This window comes from Pantherophis guttatus, chromosome 2 (assembly GCF_059756535.1).
Source record: "Pantherophis guttatus breed Tessera chromosome 2, ASM5975653v1, whole genome shotgun sequence".
NCBI classification, from domain to species: domain Eukaryota; kingdom Metazoa; phylum Chordata; class Lepidosauria; order Squamata; family Colubridae; genus Pantherophis; species Pantherophis guttatus.
The window spans coordinates 172,609,158-172,625,226 of NC_142064.1; the positions used below are offsets into that span (position 1 = coordinate 172,609,158).

General features: G+C 36.9%; 1 protein-coding gene across 1 annotated transcript in view; it reads right to left on the bottom strand.

The window, feature by feature from the left end:
* STXBP2 (syntaxin binding protein 2) overlaps nt 1-13,373 on the bottom strand; it is a 34,629-nt gene extending 21,256 nt beyond the window's left edge. The window contains exon 1 of the mRNA XM_034407482.3: nt 13,047-13,373. Within this exon, the coding sequence (XP_034263373.1) occupies nt 13,047-13,083 (37 nt within the window). The 5' untranslated portion in view covers nt 13,084-13,373. The remainder of the gene's footprint in view (nt 1-13,046) is intronic.
* Nucleotides 13,374-16,069: the final 2,696 nt, after the last annotated feature.

A 16,069-nucleotide genomic window follows, 5' to 3' on the forward strand; every position in this document is an offset into this window, starting at 1 on the left:
TACCTGTATTACATAGTGAGTAACATACTGACCTGGAACAAAGAAATCTGGGTTGATTTATTTAATAAAAGATTAAAATAATTTACCTAGCCAGTAATTATATAAAGCAGAAGATAAAATGCTTTCATCACATGCTTAAGTTATCATAAGGCTGTGTACTATTTTAGGCATAAATCCATTGATTGACTGTCAGTCAATGGTGGGAAAGATCTCATGACTAGAATACCGTACAACACAGGTCTTGATTTATGACCAGGCATTTTATGACTGCTTTCCAGTTCCAATTATGGTCTGAAGTTGAGGATTCTCTCTCCTGGAAGGATATAATTTATTAAAAAGAAACAGGCCCAACAAATTGAGAGCTGGAGCTTCATTATATGTAGAGAATGAAAGGATGAAAACCCTGCTGAAAGTGCCTGCGTGAATATTAAGAAGAAACAAACAAAAATGACAGTACTGGTGTGGGTTTCAGGACACTCAACCAAGCAGAAGATACAGACAAAGTGTTCGCAGACGAGATGGCCAAGGTATCTAGGAAACGCGTCACTTTGAGAACAGGGGAATTCAATTGCCCTGACATCAACTGGGAATCAAACTTTGTGACAACTCAGAGGCTTCTGCCCTCTGCCTGGTTAAATAGGCATTTTGTTAATTGTTGTCTAAAAGAATACAGCAGAGAGCTCACCAGGATCCACCTGAAAGTGAGCACCTCAGTTAGGGTACTACCACTGGTCCTCTCTCAGTTGTACCTAACTGTGGGACCATTACTATTAATCTTAATCTACACATTGGATAGGAGTAATAAGTTATTACTCAGAAGCATACTCCTACAAATTCAATGGGGCTTACTCTTTACTAAATATATCTAGAACTGTAGTATAAGTGTGGTGCTGAATTAATTAAGGAACAAATGCTTTCTGGGGTCTGTGAGCAGAGTAATTCGTAGTAGACAGCAGCGTCCTAAGTAAACCCACTTGAAGCTGGTGCCAGAGGCCAGATCAGAGGCTGATGAGAATGTAACAAACTAATCTGTCTTTAAAACAAACAATCAGTGAGATAGCAACACTGAACAGACAATAGGTAGCCAAGAACAGAGATTCTTGAAATAGGACCAATGTTGTGGGTACAAGAGCATGTTTGTACATTGAATACTTATATATGTATTGTATACTTGAGCATAACTCATTTGATTCTCCCACTTATTACAAATGACATTCTGTTTGCGAAGTCTGAACCAAAATCTAATACTACTGTTAGCTCAATTTGGGGCACAATAGATACCCGTGACTATTGGGTCATCATCTCAGAGATTTTCCTTATCTAAACAGAGAAATAGAATGACCACGGAGCAGGCAAAAAAAAAAAAAAAGCAGCAGGAGCAAGAGTGACTTCTTGCTGGCTTCACCATTAAATTTCTTTGTGGGATGCTGGCAGGGAATCGAAAATTTGTCTTCCTCCCTGCCTCCCTCCAATACCTGCTGGCTTTCCCATTTACTGTATATATGGGAAGCTTGCAAGGAGAAAGTCAGTTTCAACACTGGGAAGTTGCAAGTCAATCTACAGTACCAGAAATTGGAAGAGGCAAGAGAGGGAAAACACTATTAAAATTCATGAGTAAGTGTTACAGGTAGTTATTGATTTATCACCATTTGTTTAGTGTCCATTCAAAGTTAGGACAGCACTGAAAAAAGTAACTTATGACTAGTCCTGGCACTTGACTGTTGTGGTGTCTCAGTGGCCATGTGATCAAAATTTGGGCACTTAGCAACTGGCATGTGTTTATGATAGTTTCAGCATTCTGGAGTCATATGACTGTCAATTGTGATCTTCTCAGTCAGCTTCTGATAGACAAAGTCAAAAGGGAAGCTGGATTTGTTTAATGACCGTGGCAAAGGTTGTAAAATCAGGCAAAACTCTCTTAACGACCACCATGCTTAGTAATGGAAGTTTTGCTCCCAGTTGTGATTGTAAGTTAAGGACCATCTATTCTATACATATTAAATTGTTACTTCCTAATGTGACTCTCTGACGCTTTTATATGTGGAGTGGAAAGATTTTGTAAAGCTCCACAAAGCATATTATCAATCTATTCATTGCTATTACCACATAGTTCTAGATCACTTAGATCTCAGGTCTGGCAATTTTAAAGGAAAAGGATCCCTGGCTAGGTATAGTTATTATCTAAAACAAGCATTCCATTCAAGACTGTGGCCTACTTGCTAGTCTTTCTTGCTGGACAGACTCTGACATACCTAGTGCACATAATCTTGGACATGGAATCTACATCTGCATGAAATACAGTTACATGCCCTGGGCTACCTACAAAGTGAGGTCACCATGCCCTTGCTTTCTGTGGAGAAAAAAACCAGGTTGTCTCTGTAAAACAGAGAGAGAGAAGATGGAATTCAAACTGAGAAGAGAAAATGAGGCCTTCTTCATTTCCCCAGCAGTCTTCGAAATAACTGACTGATAATTGCCTTGGAAATGAATCTTCCCTGTGTCCATCAAGGCCATTTTCTATACTCTCTATAACCCTCTCAAAACCCTGTTCTGATGTGGAATCCGGTTTTTTATAGTGCTTCTAAAATTGACATAAGAATCTCAATTTCTATCATATTCACATTCCCTCAAAGCAATTATATACAAACAAAGAAGAAGTTGAACTAAAGAAAAGAAAGGGAGGAATGCAAATTTGAATAAAAATATAATAAAATTAAAACACAATAAAAATACAAATGAAATTTTGAAAAAATGTTTAAAAAGAAAATAGATATAATGGTTATGACTGAGTACTATTTGAAGGAATAGTAAAGTAAAACCAAATGGGAAATATCTAAGACACATTATGAAGGCATATTAGAATAGTATTCCCATAGAATTTTCAAAAAGGTAGATGACAAACTACTGAATTATTTTTCCATCACCTGATCTCTTAATTCAGTATATAAGTGCTCTCATCTTCCCAGGCTCATTTGCTTTTGTCCTTAAGAAGTTCTCTAGCAGGAAATGATTCACACCTATGCATGCACTCTTGTACAGCCCCTTGAACATTACTACTGATAAAAGCTCTTGAAAAACTTTTATATAATTTCATTTAATGAAAAAAAATAATTTTGAACCAACTGAGTTATCAGGTAGGCAATGTGGTATCAAGTCTGGTTTCCATATTTGACAAAACAGATAACCTTCCATTTTATTTCCTATAATCATAGCCTGCATTTCCTCAAGAAGTCCAAAGTAATGTACATGGAAATCTCTGAATATTTGACCTTCATCACATAACCATATGAGGATGGGTTTAGTTCAAACAGAGGTTCTGACTGTGAATAGCTTCAGGATCAGATGGGGATTGAAACTAAGATTCTTCATTGAAGTGCAACTTAATCATGAAAACATACTGGATTTGCAACTTTTGCTATTTATTTTAAACCAACAGGTAAAAAACATTTATTTATTAGTTCTAACTTTAAAAATAATTTAACCATTCTAAGCGCTTGACAATATTCAGTGTTAGATCTTCCAATTTAATATTCACGAACATTGCATTTTACAACCCCTTTGTACTAGTGTTAACTTGCAAAGATATTAGCAAACAAGCACAACCACCCAAGGCTCTGGCCAGAAAACACATGGAAAAACCCATTGTAAAAATTAAAATATACAAACATTTTAAGACTCAGCTTATCTGTGGGCAGTGCATTTTTCATGATATTTTAGTTAAAAATTAGAGGGTTGGTTTACCTATGGATAGGATTCTTCTACAGGAGTATATATGGTAATAAATGAATGGAACAGTGGCCTAGAGGTGAAGACACTTGCCTCACATGCAGAAGGTTGGAAGTTCAATCCTAGGCAGTGACAGATGTTTCTCTATCAGAGCGCAAAGAGAAAATATCTGCTGCGAATTCTGCATAGGCCTCAGTAAGGGCATCTGGCCAGTAAACACTCAGCTCCATTCAGTCGCCCACACCCCCTCCCAACGCAAGGGATCACAGGATCGTAAAAAGAATATATAGATATATATAAGTTTTCATGGGTATATATCAGAACACACCTCGACCCAATCAGAACACAGCCAAACTCCCACCCAATCAGTTCACACCCCCACTGGCAGTTAAAAGGAAGAAACAGCTGCGATCACACATTGCTCCTAGAAGCACGAAGCCGAAAACACCAGCCTGAAGATGACGAATGAGACTTCGTCGAAACGTCGCCAAGACACTTCCAATTTTACGTGGGAGAAAACCCGAATAACCAAAGACCTACATTCATATGTGTGTATCATATGTGTGTGTGTGTGTGTGTGTGTGTCTTTGGTTATATATATATATATCTGAGGTAATAAATAATAAAGTTATGATTGAATCAGCTCCAATACATAGAAGGGAAACAACTTTTCCTCTGAATCAGACAGCCTTGGGATCCTCTTCATCCTCTTCATTTATCTCTGCTTTGGGGACTTCCTATTTTAATTCTGGAGCCAATACTAGAACTGTGGGTTCAAGTCCCATCGAACAGCTATAACTGGTAATACCTTAATTAAATATAAAAATATATACCTCAAAAGAGCCTTCATAGTACAGTGGTCTAAGCACCCTGTTATTAACACAGCTGCCTGCAATTTACTGCTGGTTCGAATCTCTCCAAGGTTCAAGGTTGACTCAGCCTTCCATCCTTTCTAAGGTAGGTGAAATGAGGACCCAGTTTGTGGGGGCAATAAGCTGACTTTGTATAAATATACAAAAGTATGAAGGCTATTGCTTAACGCATTGTAACCCACCCTGAGTCTCCGGAGAAGGGCGGCATATAAATCAAATTAAAAAAAAATATCTTTATTAAAAAGACATCAGCCACCACTCTGGCTTTAGGGTTAGGGTTAGGTTAGGCTCCACCTTTGTCCTATATTTTACTTGTAGGAATAGGAAACAAGGAATGCAGTTTTTTTTACATTTAAGGGCAGCATCCCACTGTACACAGCCTGATTATGGCTATCATAATTTACAAATATATTTTGGCTAGAAAGCAAGGAAGTCACAGAGGAAGTTTCACAAACATTTTGAGTGCCTATGGCTTTTACAAATGGATAGAAAAGCACTTTGTTCTTTAGGCTAAAAATACTACTTGTTCAAAATGTTCAACAATGATGAACATTTTGTTATAGGAACAAGTAGCACTGAGACTTGAACTCATTTATGTTTCTTTTTCATTCCCTTAACTTCAGCTATAATGGGATTGGAAACTCTTTTCTCCAACTTTCCATTAGTCCCAATTTAGCATTTCACATGAATTCTAGAGGGTTGTTAATGTTGTTGAAAAAAAGCCATCTTCCTATCTTGGAATATGAATCTGGGTCACATAATTTGACTAAAGTTGAGGTTAACTTTGTGTAAGACTAGGACAGGGGAAACCCAAGTCACAGAAGCCCACTGGGTGATTTGGGTTTTTATCTCCTCTTTTTCTCTTTCTCTTCAGCTGAACCTACCTCACAGGATGGTGGAGGTGAAATTGGGGAAGTTCTATGTTCACCACCTTAAGCTCTCGGAAGAAAGGAGCTCTAGGAAATCTATCAAATAAGTCAATAAATGAAAAACTAAGACTTATCAAATGGACATAAAAGCACTTGATTTTCACCCCACAGCTATGCCAAAGAAGAAAATGTGGGGGAAAGCAAGAAAGCCTCACCAGGGTTGATTTCTATAATCACACAACAGTTTAGTTGTACTTCATTTGGTCCCCCTTTCTCTCTAGTCCTCTCTCTATATATATATACTTTTAGATGCTTTATATATATACTTTAAAGTATAAAGTGGGAGATAAAATGTGGTTAACATATCTCAATGTAGTCTTCAGCGAAATATAAATTGTATGAAGCATAACAGTTGTCTTATTATGTTGTGGAAATTATAGTAAGTAAATCATGCTATAGGATAGGGTCATTTTACCCAGGCATGCTGGGAGTGGAATCAGAGAAGAAGCTAAATTTGAATTGATTTTATTTGCAACATTAGATATAGTTAATAGACAATTAGTTTCTAATATTACATTTATTGTTTTTCACTTCCATCACATTAAAAATTACAATTTCTTAACAATATTTGGAGGGCTCTGGGACTAAATCTTGCATGCAGCTTTAGGCTGTACATCTTTACGTTACAGTTTGTTATATCAATGCAGGTAAACATCATTTAGATTAGATTTTTTTAAGAATGTTTTTATTTTGCCTTTAATATTTTTAGAAATAACTCAAGATGGCGAACATACCTAATATTACTTCCTCCTATTTTTTTTGCAACAATGACCATGTGACGTGAGTTGAACAGAGAGAGAATAAATAGCCCAAAGTCACACAGCCAGCTTTCATGCCTAAGATGAAACTAGAACTCAGTTTCCCGGTTTCTAACCTGGTGCCTTTATTTATTTTTAAAATATTTATCAAATTTCTATACCCCAAACCCATCACATTTGCATGCCTCTGAGCAGTTTAGAGAAGGAGGCTGACTTCCCTACATTGTACCAAACATCAGATTAAACTTTCAACCAGCTACAAATGGATATGCAGTATATATCTTTACTCAACCTTGAACATCATGTTACCAAGAACAGCCCGCTGCAATATTTATTGAGTAGCAGTGTCTGCCTTCTAAACCAATTATTTCTGCTCAGTCTGATAAAGATAGTTTGTTTCCCTATTCATAGACATCCTTTGAACTGGTCTGCACCTTCATTAATGGTAATGAAAAGGAGAATAAGTGACAGCTCTGAATTAAGGTTTTCATTACAATGGAAGATAAGACAATTCCAAGCAAACAAGGGACTAGGTGGAAAGCACTCTTCAGTTTGTGGGTGTTTTATGTTCCACCCTTCCTTTCTGTGATCTAGAATTAAAATAAAGCTCTAGAAGGATGAAAGCTAGCAGACATTAATTGGAGACATTATTCTCACACTCTTTCCAAATTAGGAAACTCGAAGGACCAGAGCAAACATGACCGAAAAACAAAGGTTGTGCAGGTCATAGACCAATACTCCTTCGATGCTCCTATTTTCCCCACAACAACCCTGTCAGCTGAGTTGGGCTGAGTGTATATACTTTTACAAGTTATTTATTCGCTTTAAGACTGGGTCTGTTAAGTAAATAATTTTCTTAGATGGATATGACAACTTATCTCTATCTTTACATCGACTCCAAAGTTGGTTCATAATCTGGGAAGTAATACAGTAGATTAGGGAAAAGATGGAGGGAGAAAGGAAAAATGATAGGGACCAAAAACAGTTGGGGAAAAGGGATAACTATTCAAAATTTTGAACTGGAGGAATAAAACAGGCCATTTTCCAAAGAAACACAACTGGAAATACTCTAGGAAGGAATTGAGCTGTATTTATTTGGAAATTAGCTGCTGGACTTATTAAACAACAACCTGAAAGTTAAAACTGGAGCTTTTAAAAACAAATCATAGCTTTTTTCTAAATTCCGCTAGGATGTGTCACTTTTTTGTAGTCTAATTTGTAAACTTACTTATATGCAATGAGAAAATGCAAACATAAAGCTAAGAGTAAAGACAAAAGTCGATGCAGAAAATTGTAAAATTGTATATATCTGTTGTTAGTATTGTATTTTAACGTCTGATGTGCGTGCGTTTTTGTTTTTTGTTTTTGTCTCTTGACTTCTTTTGCTATTGTGTGTTTGGTTTTAAAATGTAAAATACTCAATAAAAATTATTTATTTTTTTAAAAAAGAGAAAATTCTAACATAATTAAATTTTAAAGATTAGTGGATTATAGCGGCAATATATTTCTATTTGGATGAAGACACAGATTGCAAAGGAGTTTACCACTGAACTGGATGCTTCTTCTGTCTTTTAGAATCCAAGAGAACCTGGATTCTCTTGTTACCCGAAGAAGCTTCTAGCACAACAGACCAACCAGTTGGTTCGTGAATTGAGAGACTGGGAGTACCTAACCATAATATAGCCAAAATGGACATAAAGTTTGCTTAGCCTCATTTCTTTTGGAAATGCTTACTTGCTTTTAAGTTATTAGAAACATTTGCAATTGCATACTTTAGAGTACCAGGTATGTTTCTTTTAATTCTTAGCAAAAGAGATTTTGAATACAGATTTGAGGATTAGAAAAATTCATTTATTTTGGAAAAAACAGCAAAGAGGTGATTAAAACATAGATTTTGGAAAGTTACAAATGAACTAAAGATGCAGATGGATTCAAAATAAGATTTTGAAATTAATTATAAATCTTAATTATAAAGATTAAAAATTCACTCCTTCTGAATTCTAAAAAAAAAAAAAAAGGATTTTGAAGGTTACCATAAATACTAGAGGAGACCTGAAGGAACTAAGATTACAATTAAAGGAGAACACAATTTGATTTACTAATACAGAATGGGGCAAAATATTTTTGCATCGGAGATATTAAAGACTTTTTTTTAATTTTAAAAATCTCTGCCATTATAGACTATATTTAAAAGGGGTAATGGAAGAAGAATAGGTTTTACCAGATAAAACTGAGTCTGATTTGAATGTGGATTTAAAAATGACATCTAAAAGAGTGATATAGAAAAAGATACTATACTGGATATACAAGTGAAATTGGCTGATGTCTTAATAATTAAAAAGAATATAGAAATAACAAACCAAAACAGTGATATGGCTAACTTTTCTTTAATCCTTAGCAAAAGAGATTTTGAATACAGGTTTGAGGATTTGAAAAAATCATTTATTTTGGAATAAACAGCAAAAGGGGTGATTAAAACATAGATTTTGGAAAATTACAAATGGATTAAAGGTCCAGATGGATTTGAAATAAGATTTTGAAATTAATTATAAATCTTAATTATAAATCTTATAAATGCTCCTGTTTTGAATTCTTTTTAAAAAACAGATTTTGAAGGCTGAGCACTAGAGAAAACCAGAAGGAACTACGATTACAATTAAAGGAGAATACAATTTTACTAATACAGAATGCAGCAAAATACTTTAAAATCAGAGATATTAAAGGATTTTGTTTTACTTTTAAAAATCTCTGTCATTATAGATAAACTGTATTTAAAAGACAAAATGGAAGAGAAACAGGTTTTACTGGACAAGACAGTCTGATTTGAATGTGGATTTAAAAATGACGTCTACAAAAATGATATGGAAAAAGATACTATACTGGATATACAAGTGAAATCGGCTGATGTCTTAATAATTAAAAAGAATATAGAAATAACAAACCAAAACAGTGATATGGCTAACTTTCCTATATTTGATTTACAAAAGAATCTTATAGGTTTGAGGGATTTTATGACAAAAAATGAAAACAAATCAAATTCTAGGACAGTATTTGAAGGGATTAAAGATCAAAATTAAAAATAAAGGGAAGGGATGCAAGTTTATTTGATCAAGGTTAAAATACATATATTTACTCTGGTAACTTAATGGATTTTCACTGATTAGGACTGAATGAGGTTTTAAAGGTTTGCTTATTGATAGAAAATGAGATGGAGAAAGCAGAGATCATTTATTGTATTTTAAGAGAAAGTGATGTTACTAAAATGGTTATACTTATTATGAAGGAGGAGATAATTTATATATTTTTTTTACTATATTCTTTTCTTTCTGCATATTATTCTTTCTTTTCTGCATTTATTCTGTCATTCCTTTTTTACTTTGTATTAATTATCTTTTAAATCAAATGTTCAATAAGATTATAAAAATGCTACAATATTTACTTCAAGGCATAAATTCCTCCAATAACTTTTCAAAATTATTTTCCTTACATACAGATAAAACATGCAGAATATTTTCAGGCATAATGTCTGGAACAGAGGATTAGTAGGTTGTTTTCCTTGTGTGTGTTCAACTTGTGGTTGAAGGGGAATTATGCCAACATCCTGAAATTGTAGTGAAAATCTTTTTCAAATAAATGATGATAGGTACATGAAAGAACCAAAGTGCAAAGAAAACGAATATGTTTACTAAAATATTATGTAAACAACACAAATCATAGGAATCAGATGATACACAAAAAGGAAAAAAACTATTCTCAAAGTACATGAGACACACTCCTTTTGAAGGGCTAAAGTATGAAAAAAATGCTTACTGTGCCTAATAATTGCTAAAGAGATTTATTTACAAGAGATTAAAAGATTTCAATCTTGTTTAAAATATATTTACACTCAAAAGAAATACATTTACATACTTTTTCAACTATTGTTTTAAAATGTCTATAGGAGAATAGCAATATATGTAACAATTTTGTTTAAACTAATGCGATCTCATTTCATCCCTGAAGGAAATCAGATCATTGTTTGCACACCTTATAAGGTTGTAAACAATGTAAACAAACAATGCATGCATCATTGGATTTTAGTTTGGGGTGTATCCTAAACCTGCAATAGAACTGGAATATTCTTCTTTTGCTAACTGAAGATCTTGATTTGTAAAATGGCCATTAACTGTAAAATAATGCCGCAAGGGAAAAGATACTTTGGATTGTAAAACACTACCAATTAAAATCCAACTCTTTATGATACATGAGCTAGAATATTTATTTATTCTTAAATCTAGTATATCAGCAATGTACTAGCCTTTCTCCTGTCTCAAAAACAGTCTCAAAATTTTCAGGGCATGATAATGATGATAATAATAATTTTTCTATCAGACATATTACATTTATAATAAACATACCAAATAGCTACAGTATACAATATATTGTATGGCCATACAGTATAACCTTTTTTTATGTGCAGAAATTAAATTTGATTTTCCTTTTCTTATTCTTTTGGGATCAAATAATCGAGGATTAACTAGAGTACTAAAATTCAAAAACTTTGGAGTGCAAGCATTATTTTGAATACCAGAATTAAATGACATTCCAACGTTTTACTCCTTTACCCCAATCTTTATTTCTGTGATTGGTTGGATATTTTATGGTGATGAAGGGGAGGCCATTTTGTTTCAACTATACTAGAACTGAGGAGTCAAAAATCCTTGTTAAAATGAGCTCAGTCAGTAGAACTAGATAGAACACATCAATGATAATCAAAACATGAATAAGAATTTAACATTAATCAATTCCTACTACAATGTTTTAATTCTGTTTTACCTAGCCTGGTTCCCTCCCTATGTGTTGGAATAACAATCTCAAAAATTATATATTTCATCAGTATATTTGGAAAATACCAGGTTTCTTTAATCAATACTTTTCCTAGTTCAAGTAAGGAAATTGAGCAAAACTATTGAAACCATTACTAGGTTTTGGAATTTATTGCAGAGCAAGAAATACTGGGTTTTATCAGGAAGATAGAAATAAAGAGGTTTTAGGGCTTGAGGCTGCACTAGTGTAGGCAGGTGCTAAATAACTTCATAAGGCAACAAAGATGTACAAGTTTCAAGGGCATTTATTTTAAGTAATTAAGAAAGGTTCAAAGCTGTACATGCTGCTTACTGATAGTGGCCTACAACTGCACCTGCAATTGTAGGCCATTATCAGTGGTAGATTGAAGTTAAATATTTTATTATGACATAGTTTACTAAGAAATGAATTCCCAAGCATGAAGACATGTTTATAAGCTTATGAAGACATGTTTATAAGCTTATGAAGATACAGAACCAGTTTGGTCTAGTGGTTAAGGTACCAAGCTAGAAAGCAGGAGACTATGAGTTCAAGTTCCGCCTTAGCCATGAAAGCCAGCTGGGTGACTTTGGGCCACTTCCTCTCTCTTAGCCCAACCCTTTACCTCACAGGGTTGTTGTTGTGGGGGAAATAAGAGGAAGGTGTGTTGGATATGGAACCCTTGGGGATACAAATAAAATTTACTTAGAAGAGGAACAATTCAAGCTTCTACTTTTAAACCTGAGTTGGAAGAACAGTATTCTAAGTCCCATTTTTAAATTACCCTTTGTCAAACAAATCACAATGTTCTAGTTAAGGGGTGTCAAACTCAAGGCCTGGGGGCCAGATCTGGCCTGCGGGGTGCTTAGATCTGGCCTGTGGGGCCACCCTGGAAACAGCAAAGGACCAGCCTACGGTGCAAAAACAGAGCTGTTGTCGCTGGCAGAGGGTTGCAGGAGGCCGTCGCAGCTGAAAACAGAGCTTGGGAGCCTGTTTTCACTGGCAGAAAACAGTGCTTGGGCCACCACAGGCAACCCCGACACAAGTGACGTTGAGCTGGCCATATCCACCCTGGCCCCCCAAGGTCAAACACAACCCTGATGCGGCCCTCAATGAAATCGAGTTTGATTCCCCCCCCCCCGTCCTAGTTCAAATATGTTAAGCTGTGAGTGGTTGTTCCCCACAACATGCTAAGTCGATAAAAACTATCTATTTCATGGCTTAATGTTGCGCAATGGTCAAATTTAGTGAGGGGGAAAATATGAATTTGTGATGGTTCTTTCCCCAAACATTATGATGCTGTACTTTTTAATAAAACTTTAGCATCTGGTAGCTTAAGGAGGAGAATGCAAATTTGGATTTACCATAAAGTGTAGACAGAGTTTGATTTAGGACAGGGGAAAAAAACAGCACCATATCCTAAAAACCCATGAAATCTGGTGCTACTTCTCTGGGGGAAAAAACAAATTAAGGACACATTAAGGAAAAAAAAAATTGTAAGGAGGGGACTCTTCTGAATGATTAGTGACTGCAAATATGTTGACGGTTGAGTTAAGGCAGAATAAACTGCTGTGCGTGGAGGCGAAGAATTTAAGAAGCAAGCAGCAGGAAGAATGAAGAAATGCAAGCAACAAAGATCACCAGAATTGAGGAAGTCCTATTTCCATATTCGGACCTTAGACCACGAGAAGCGGGTTAGGAGGAGGCGACTGGATTGTCAGCCCGCCCTTCTTCTTCCCCCCACCCCCCACTTCACAAGCCTGCTCCTATCAGAGAAGCCCCTGTTGCTACCAGAAGCCTAGGATAAATAAACCCCGGGAAAAAGCGACGTGGAACGGAAGGCGCTACTCGCGCCTCCCCCACTCGAGAAAGCTACCACCCTCACAGCCACAAATTCCGCAGGTGTTAAGCGACCCACCCGGCCCGTTCACACTCACTCTCGCCAACGACCGCCTTCAGCCCGGTGGGCGCCATGTCCCACCCAGTCCCTCTTTGGGTCCTTCTGTTGCTGTTGCTGTTGCTGCTGCTGCTGCTCCGCCGGAGGCTGCCACTTCCGCGTCTTCAGGCGGGAGGAGCCGACCTCGAACCTCGCCACCTCTCAGCCCGGCCCGCGGGGACCCACCCCTCACGTGCAGCAGGCGCTCCTGGGCTCCCGCGTTGGCGCGGCGGACCGGATGTGGGAGCCCGCGTAGGCTCGGAATGGGTTGCCTGCAACGGGTTGTACCTGCAACTGAGTGTCAACTCGGTGCGTAGGTCTTGGGGCTGCTGCTAATCGGCAAAGAGAAGCCGCCTTTGCGCAAGCAGGCCGCGCTTAGGAAAAGGGCAGAGGTGATAAATACAAGACGGCGACGGGCGATAGATAAAAGACACCACCCAGGAGCTCCGATCGGTGCTTTCTTCGATTTGTTCCATAGCATTTCGAAACGAACTTTCCACTTTCTCACTTTAATTTTAATGTTCCGGTTTAGCTTTATTTTGCCTAAAAATATATATTTTGTATTTTGAATAAAATAAAAATTTGAGTGGGAAAAGGAACTTTACTTTTTAATCTTCTAATTGGATCGAGATGTCATATTCGGTTCGGGTTATGGAAACTGCAAAGCGAAGGAAGATTTTGGAGGAAAAAAAGAATAGTTTGATAGGAAGATGCGAGTTGTAAAATAAAGAAGGGGTGGGTTAGATGGAGAGGGACAATCTAGGGCCACAGAATCAAAAGAGGGGTCCTGCTAACCTGTTATGAATTCCCTGGAAAGCCATATGATTTGGGACTTTACCCAGGAACAGTCAAGAAGCCAAAATCAAAGCCCAACACAGGATTTATTTTACCCAACACAATTTGAGCCAATAATTGGGCTGAGAAAGGAAACTGCAATTCAATACTTTATTTCTGGGCAGAATTAAAGAAGTATGATGTCTTGTCCTGATACTTCATCACTTGTTCTTAATTTAGGGAAGAAATGGCAAGTTTAGGCTAACATCTCATACAAGTATAAGGAGTGCACTTATAAATATAAGCTTTTCATCCTCTGGTTTTTTTTTAACATGCTAATGATGAACTTTTTACCTCTTGGCCTATGCCTGGACATTCTTGATCAATTCTTGACCACAGTTTAATATTACCTTTCCTTATTGTAATGAATCTACTTGCAAAATTCTTCAGGACAGCTACAAAAGGCCAGCTAGACTAGCACTTCTATAACTGAAATGTTTGTTGTCAGCCTCTTTAGCTTCTTCTGGTGTCAAAGTAGGTGTTAGCTAAGTGCTGATTTTAATAATGGCTACATCAAGCAAAAGCAGGGACAAACTGGACTAGCTCTGGTGAAGCTACTTCATGGCTCACTTGCAAAAGAGCCTTTTAATAGTTTGCTAATAATTTAATAGGCCAGGCCCTCAGCCCAACCCTGAAAACAAATCCTGGAATTCTGAAAAAGGAGAGGAAGAATATTTTCTCCCTCTGGAGGCCTGGAAAGGATGGAGAAAAGGTGCAACCAAAATGATGAGAAGAGAGCTAGAATCCAACTCTTTTGGGGATTTTTAGGACATTTCAGACAGCCATTCCAGGATGAGCATGGTGCTCCTGTACACTGCTTGTTCTTGGCAGCTGAACAGTCCAACTCAGCTGTGGTGCCAAACAGGTATCTGCAGATGTAAGTTCATGCTATCTATCCTGGGGTGAATAATTTTAATTAGAATTTTTTTTCTTTGCCTCACCTCAACTTCTGGCTCTGGGCTTCTTCCTCTTCATGAGGAAGGTTAAATGCCACACTATCATTGCACACTATCATTGGTTGAGTGCCAGTTTTTGCTTTCCAGCTGTTGATCAGCTGGAGGGAATGATAGATCTTGTAGAGTTTTTACTGGGGTCATCCTCATGTTCCATGTTAGTATGTAGTATGTTAGTGGGCTCATTCTCATGTCCTCATGTTAGTATGTATATATGCACAGAAGACATATCTGCCTGTATGTCACCTGGCCATTTGTAGAGTCCTCTTAGATCCATCTTATCTGTACAGATTTTAAGGAAGTGCTTTGTTCCTTCTCCAACACATGTTTAGTGTCAAATTGACATTGTTAGTGATGATGTGGTTAGTAGCTGGGATCTTACCTCTCATTGGCTGATGTAGGATCCCTTACTGATGACGGTGTAGTGCCTTCTATGACTATTTTGGCTTGGACCCCAAGACGAAACTGGGCCCCTGACTCTTGCAGAGGGATCTGTCCATGTAATATCTCACCAATACTTTGCAAAAAAATCCAAAACATCCAGGCATTACAGAGTCTCCTTATGCATATGCATATGTTACATATGCCTTTCCGGCACTCAATATGGCTCGTGCAGCTGCACTTTGCAGCAGCTGAAGTTTTTGGATATTTTCAAGGATAGCCCCATGTAAAGCACATTGTTGTAGTCCAAATGGGAGATGACCAGGGCCTGAATGACCGAGCAGAGAGCTTCCCTATCCAAAAAATGGCATAACTGATGCACAGCACAGATTTGAGCAAAAACCCTCCTAGCCATGGCTGCCACCTGTTCTTCATGCTCTTTCATGCGTTTCTCAGTTACAACACATGATTTTCCTAACTAATGTAAATAGCGATGATGTAAATTAGAAATCAATCAGTCGTTACCAAAGGTTGTGCTGTAGCTTCTTGATTCCAGAGAGATTTCCCAGAGTAGAAAAATTTGTGAGAGTTTTTCAAAAAAAGAAAATACAATAGCAAGCTTTGAATGGGGATACTCTTACATTCTACACATACACTTGTATATATTTAATAGACTCCTTCCATCTTACGTATAGAAATCATCTATTCGTCTATTTTATAGCCTGAAAGCATTGGGACTGGCCAACATTTGGTTTTCATCGACCGTTGTCATGAGATATTGTTACAATTTTGAAGACAATTTTGGGAGGGTTATAACTATTATTGAATGGTTCTTGTTCATGGAAGTCCACATTCT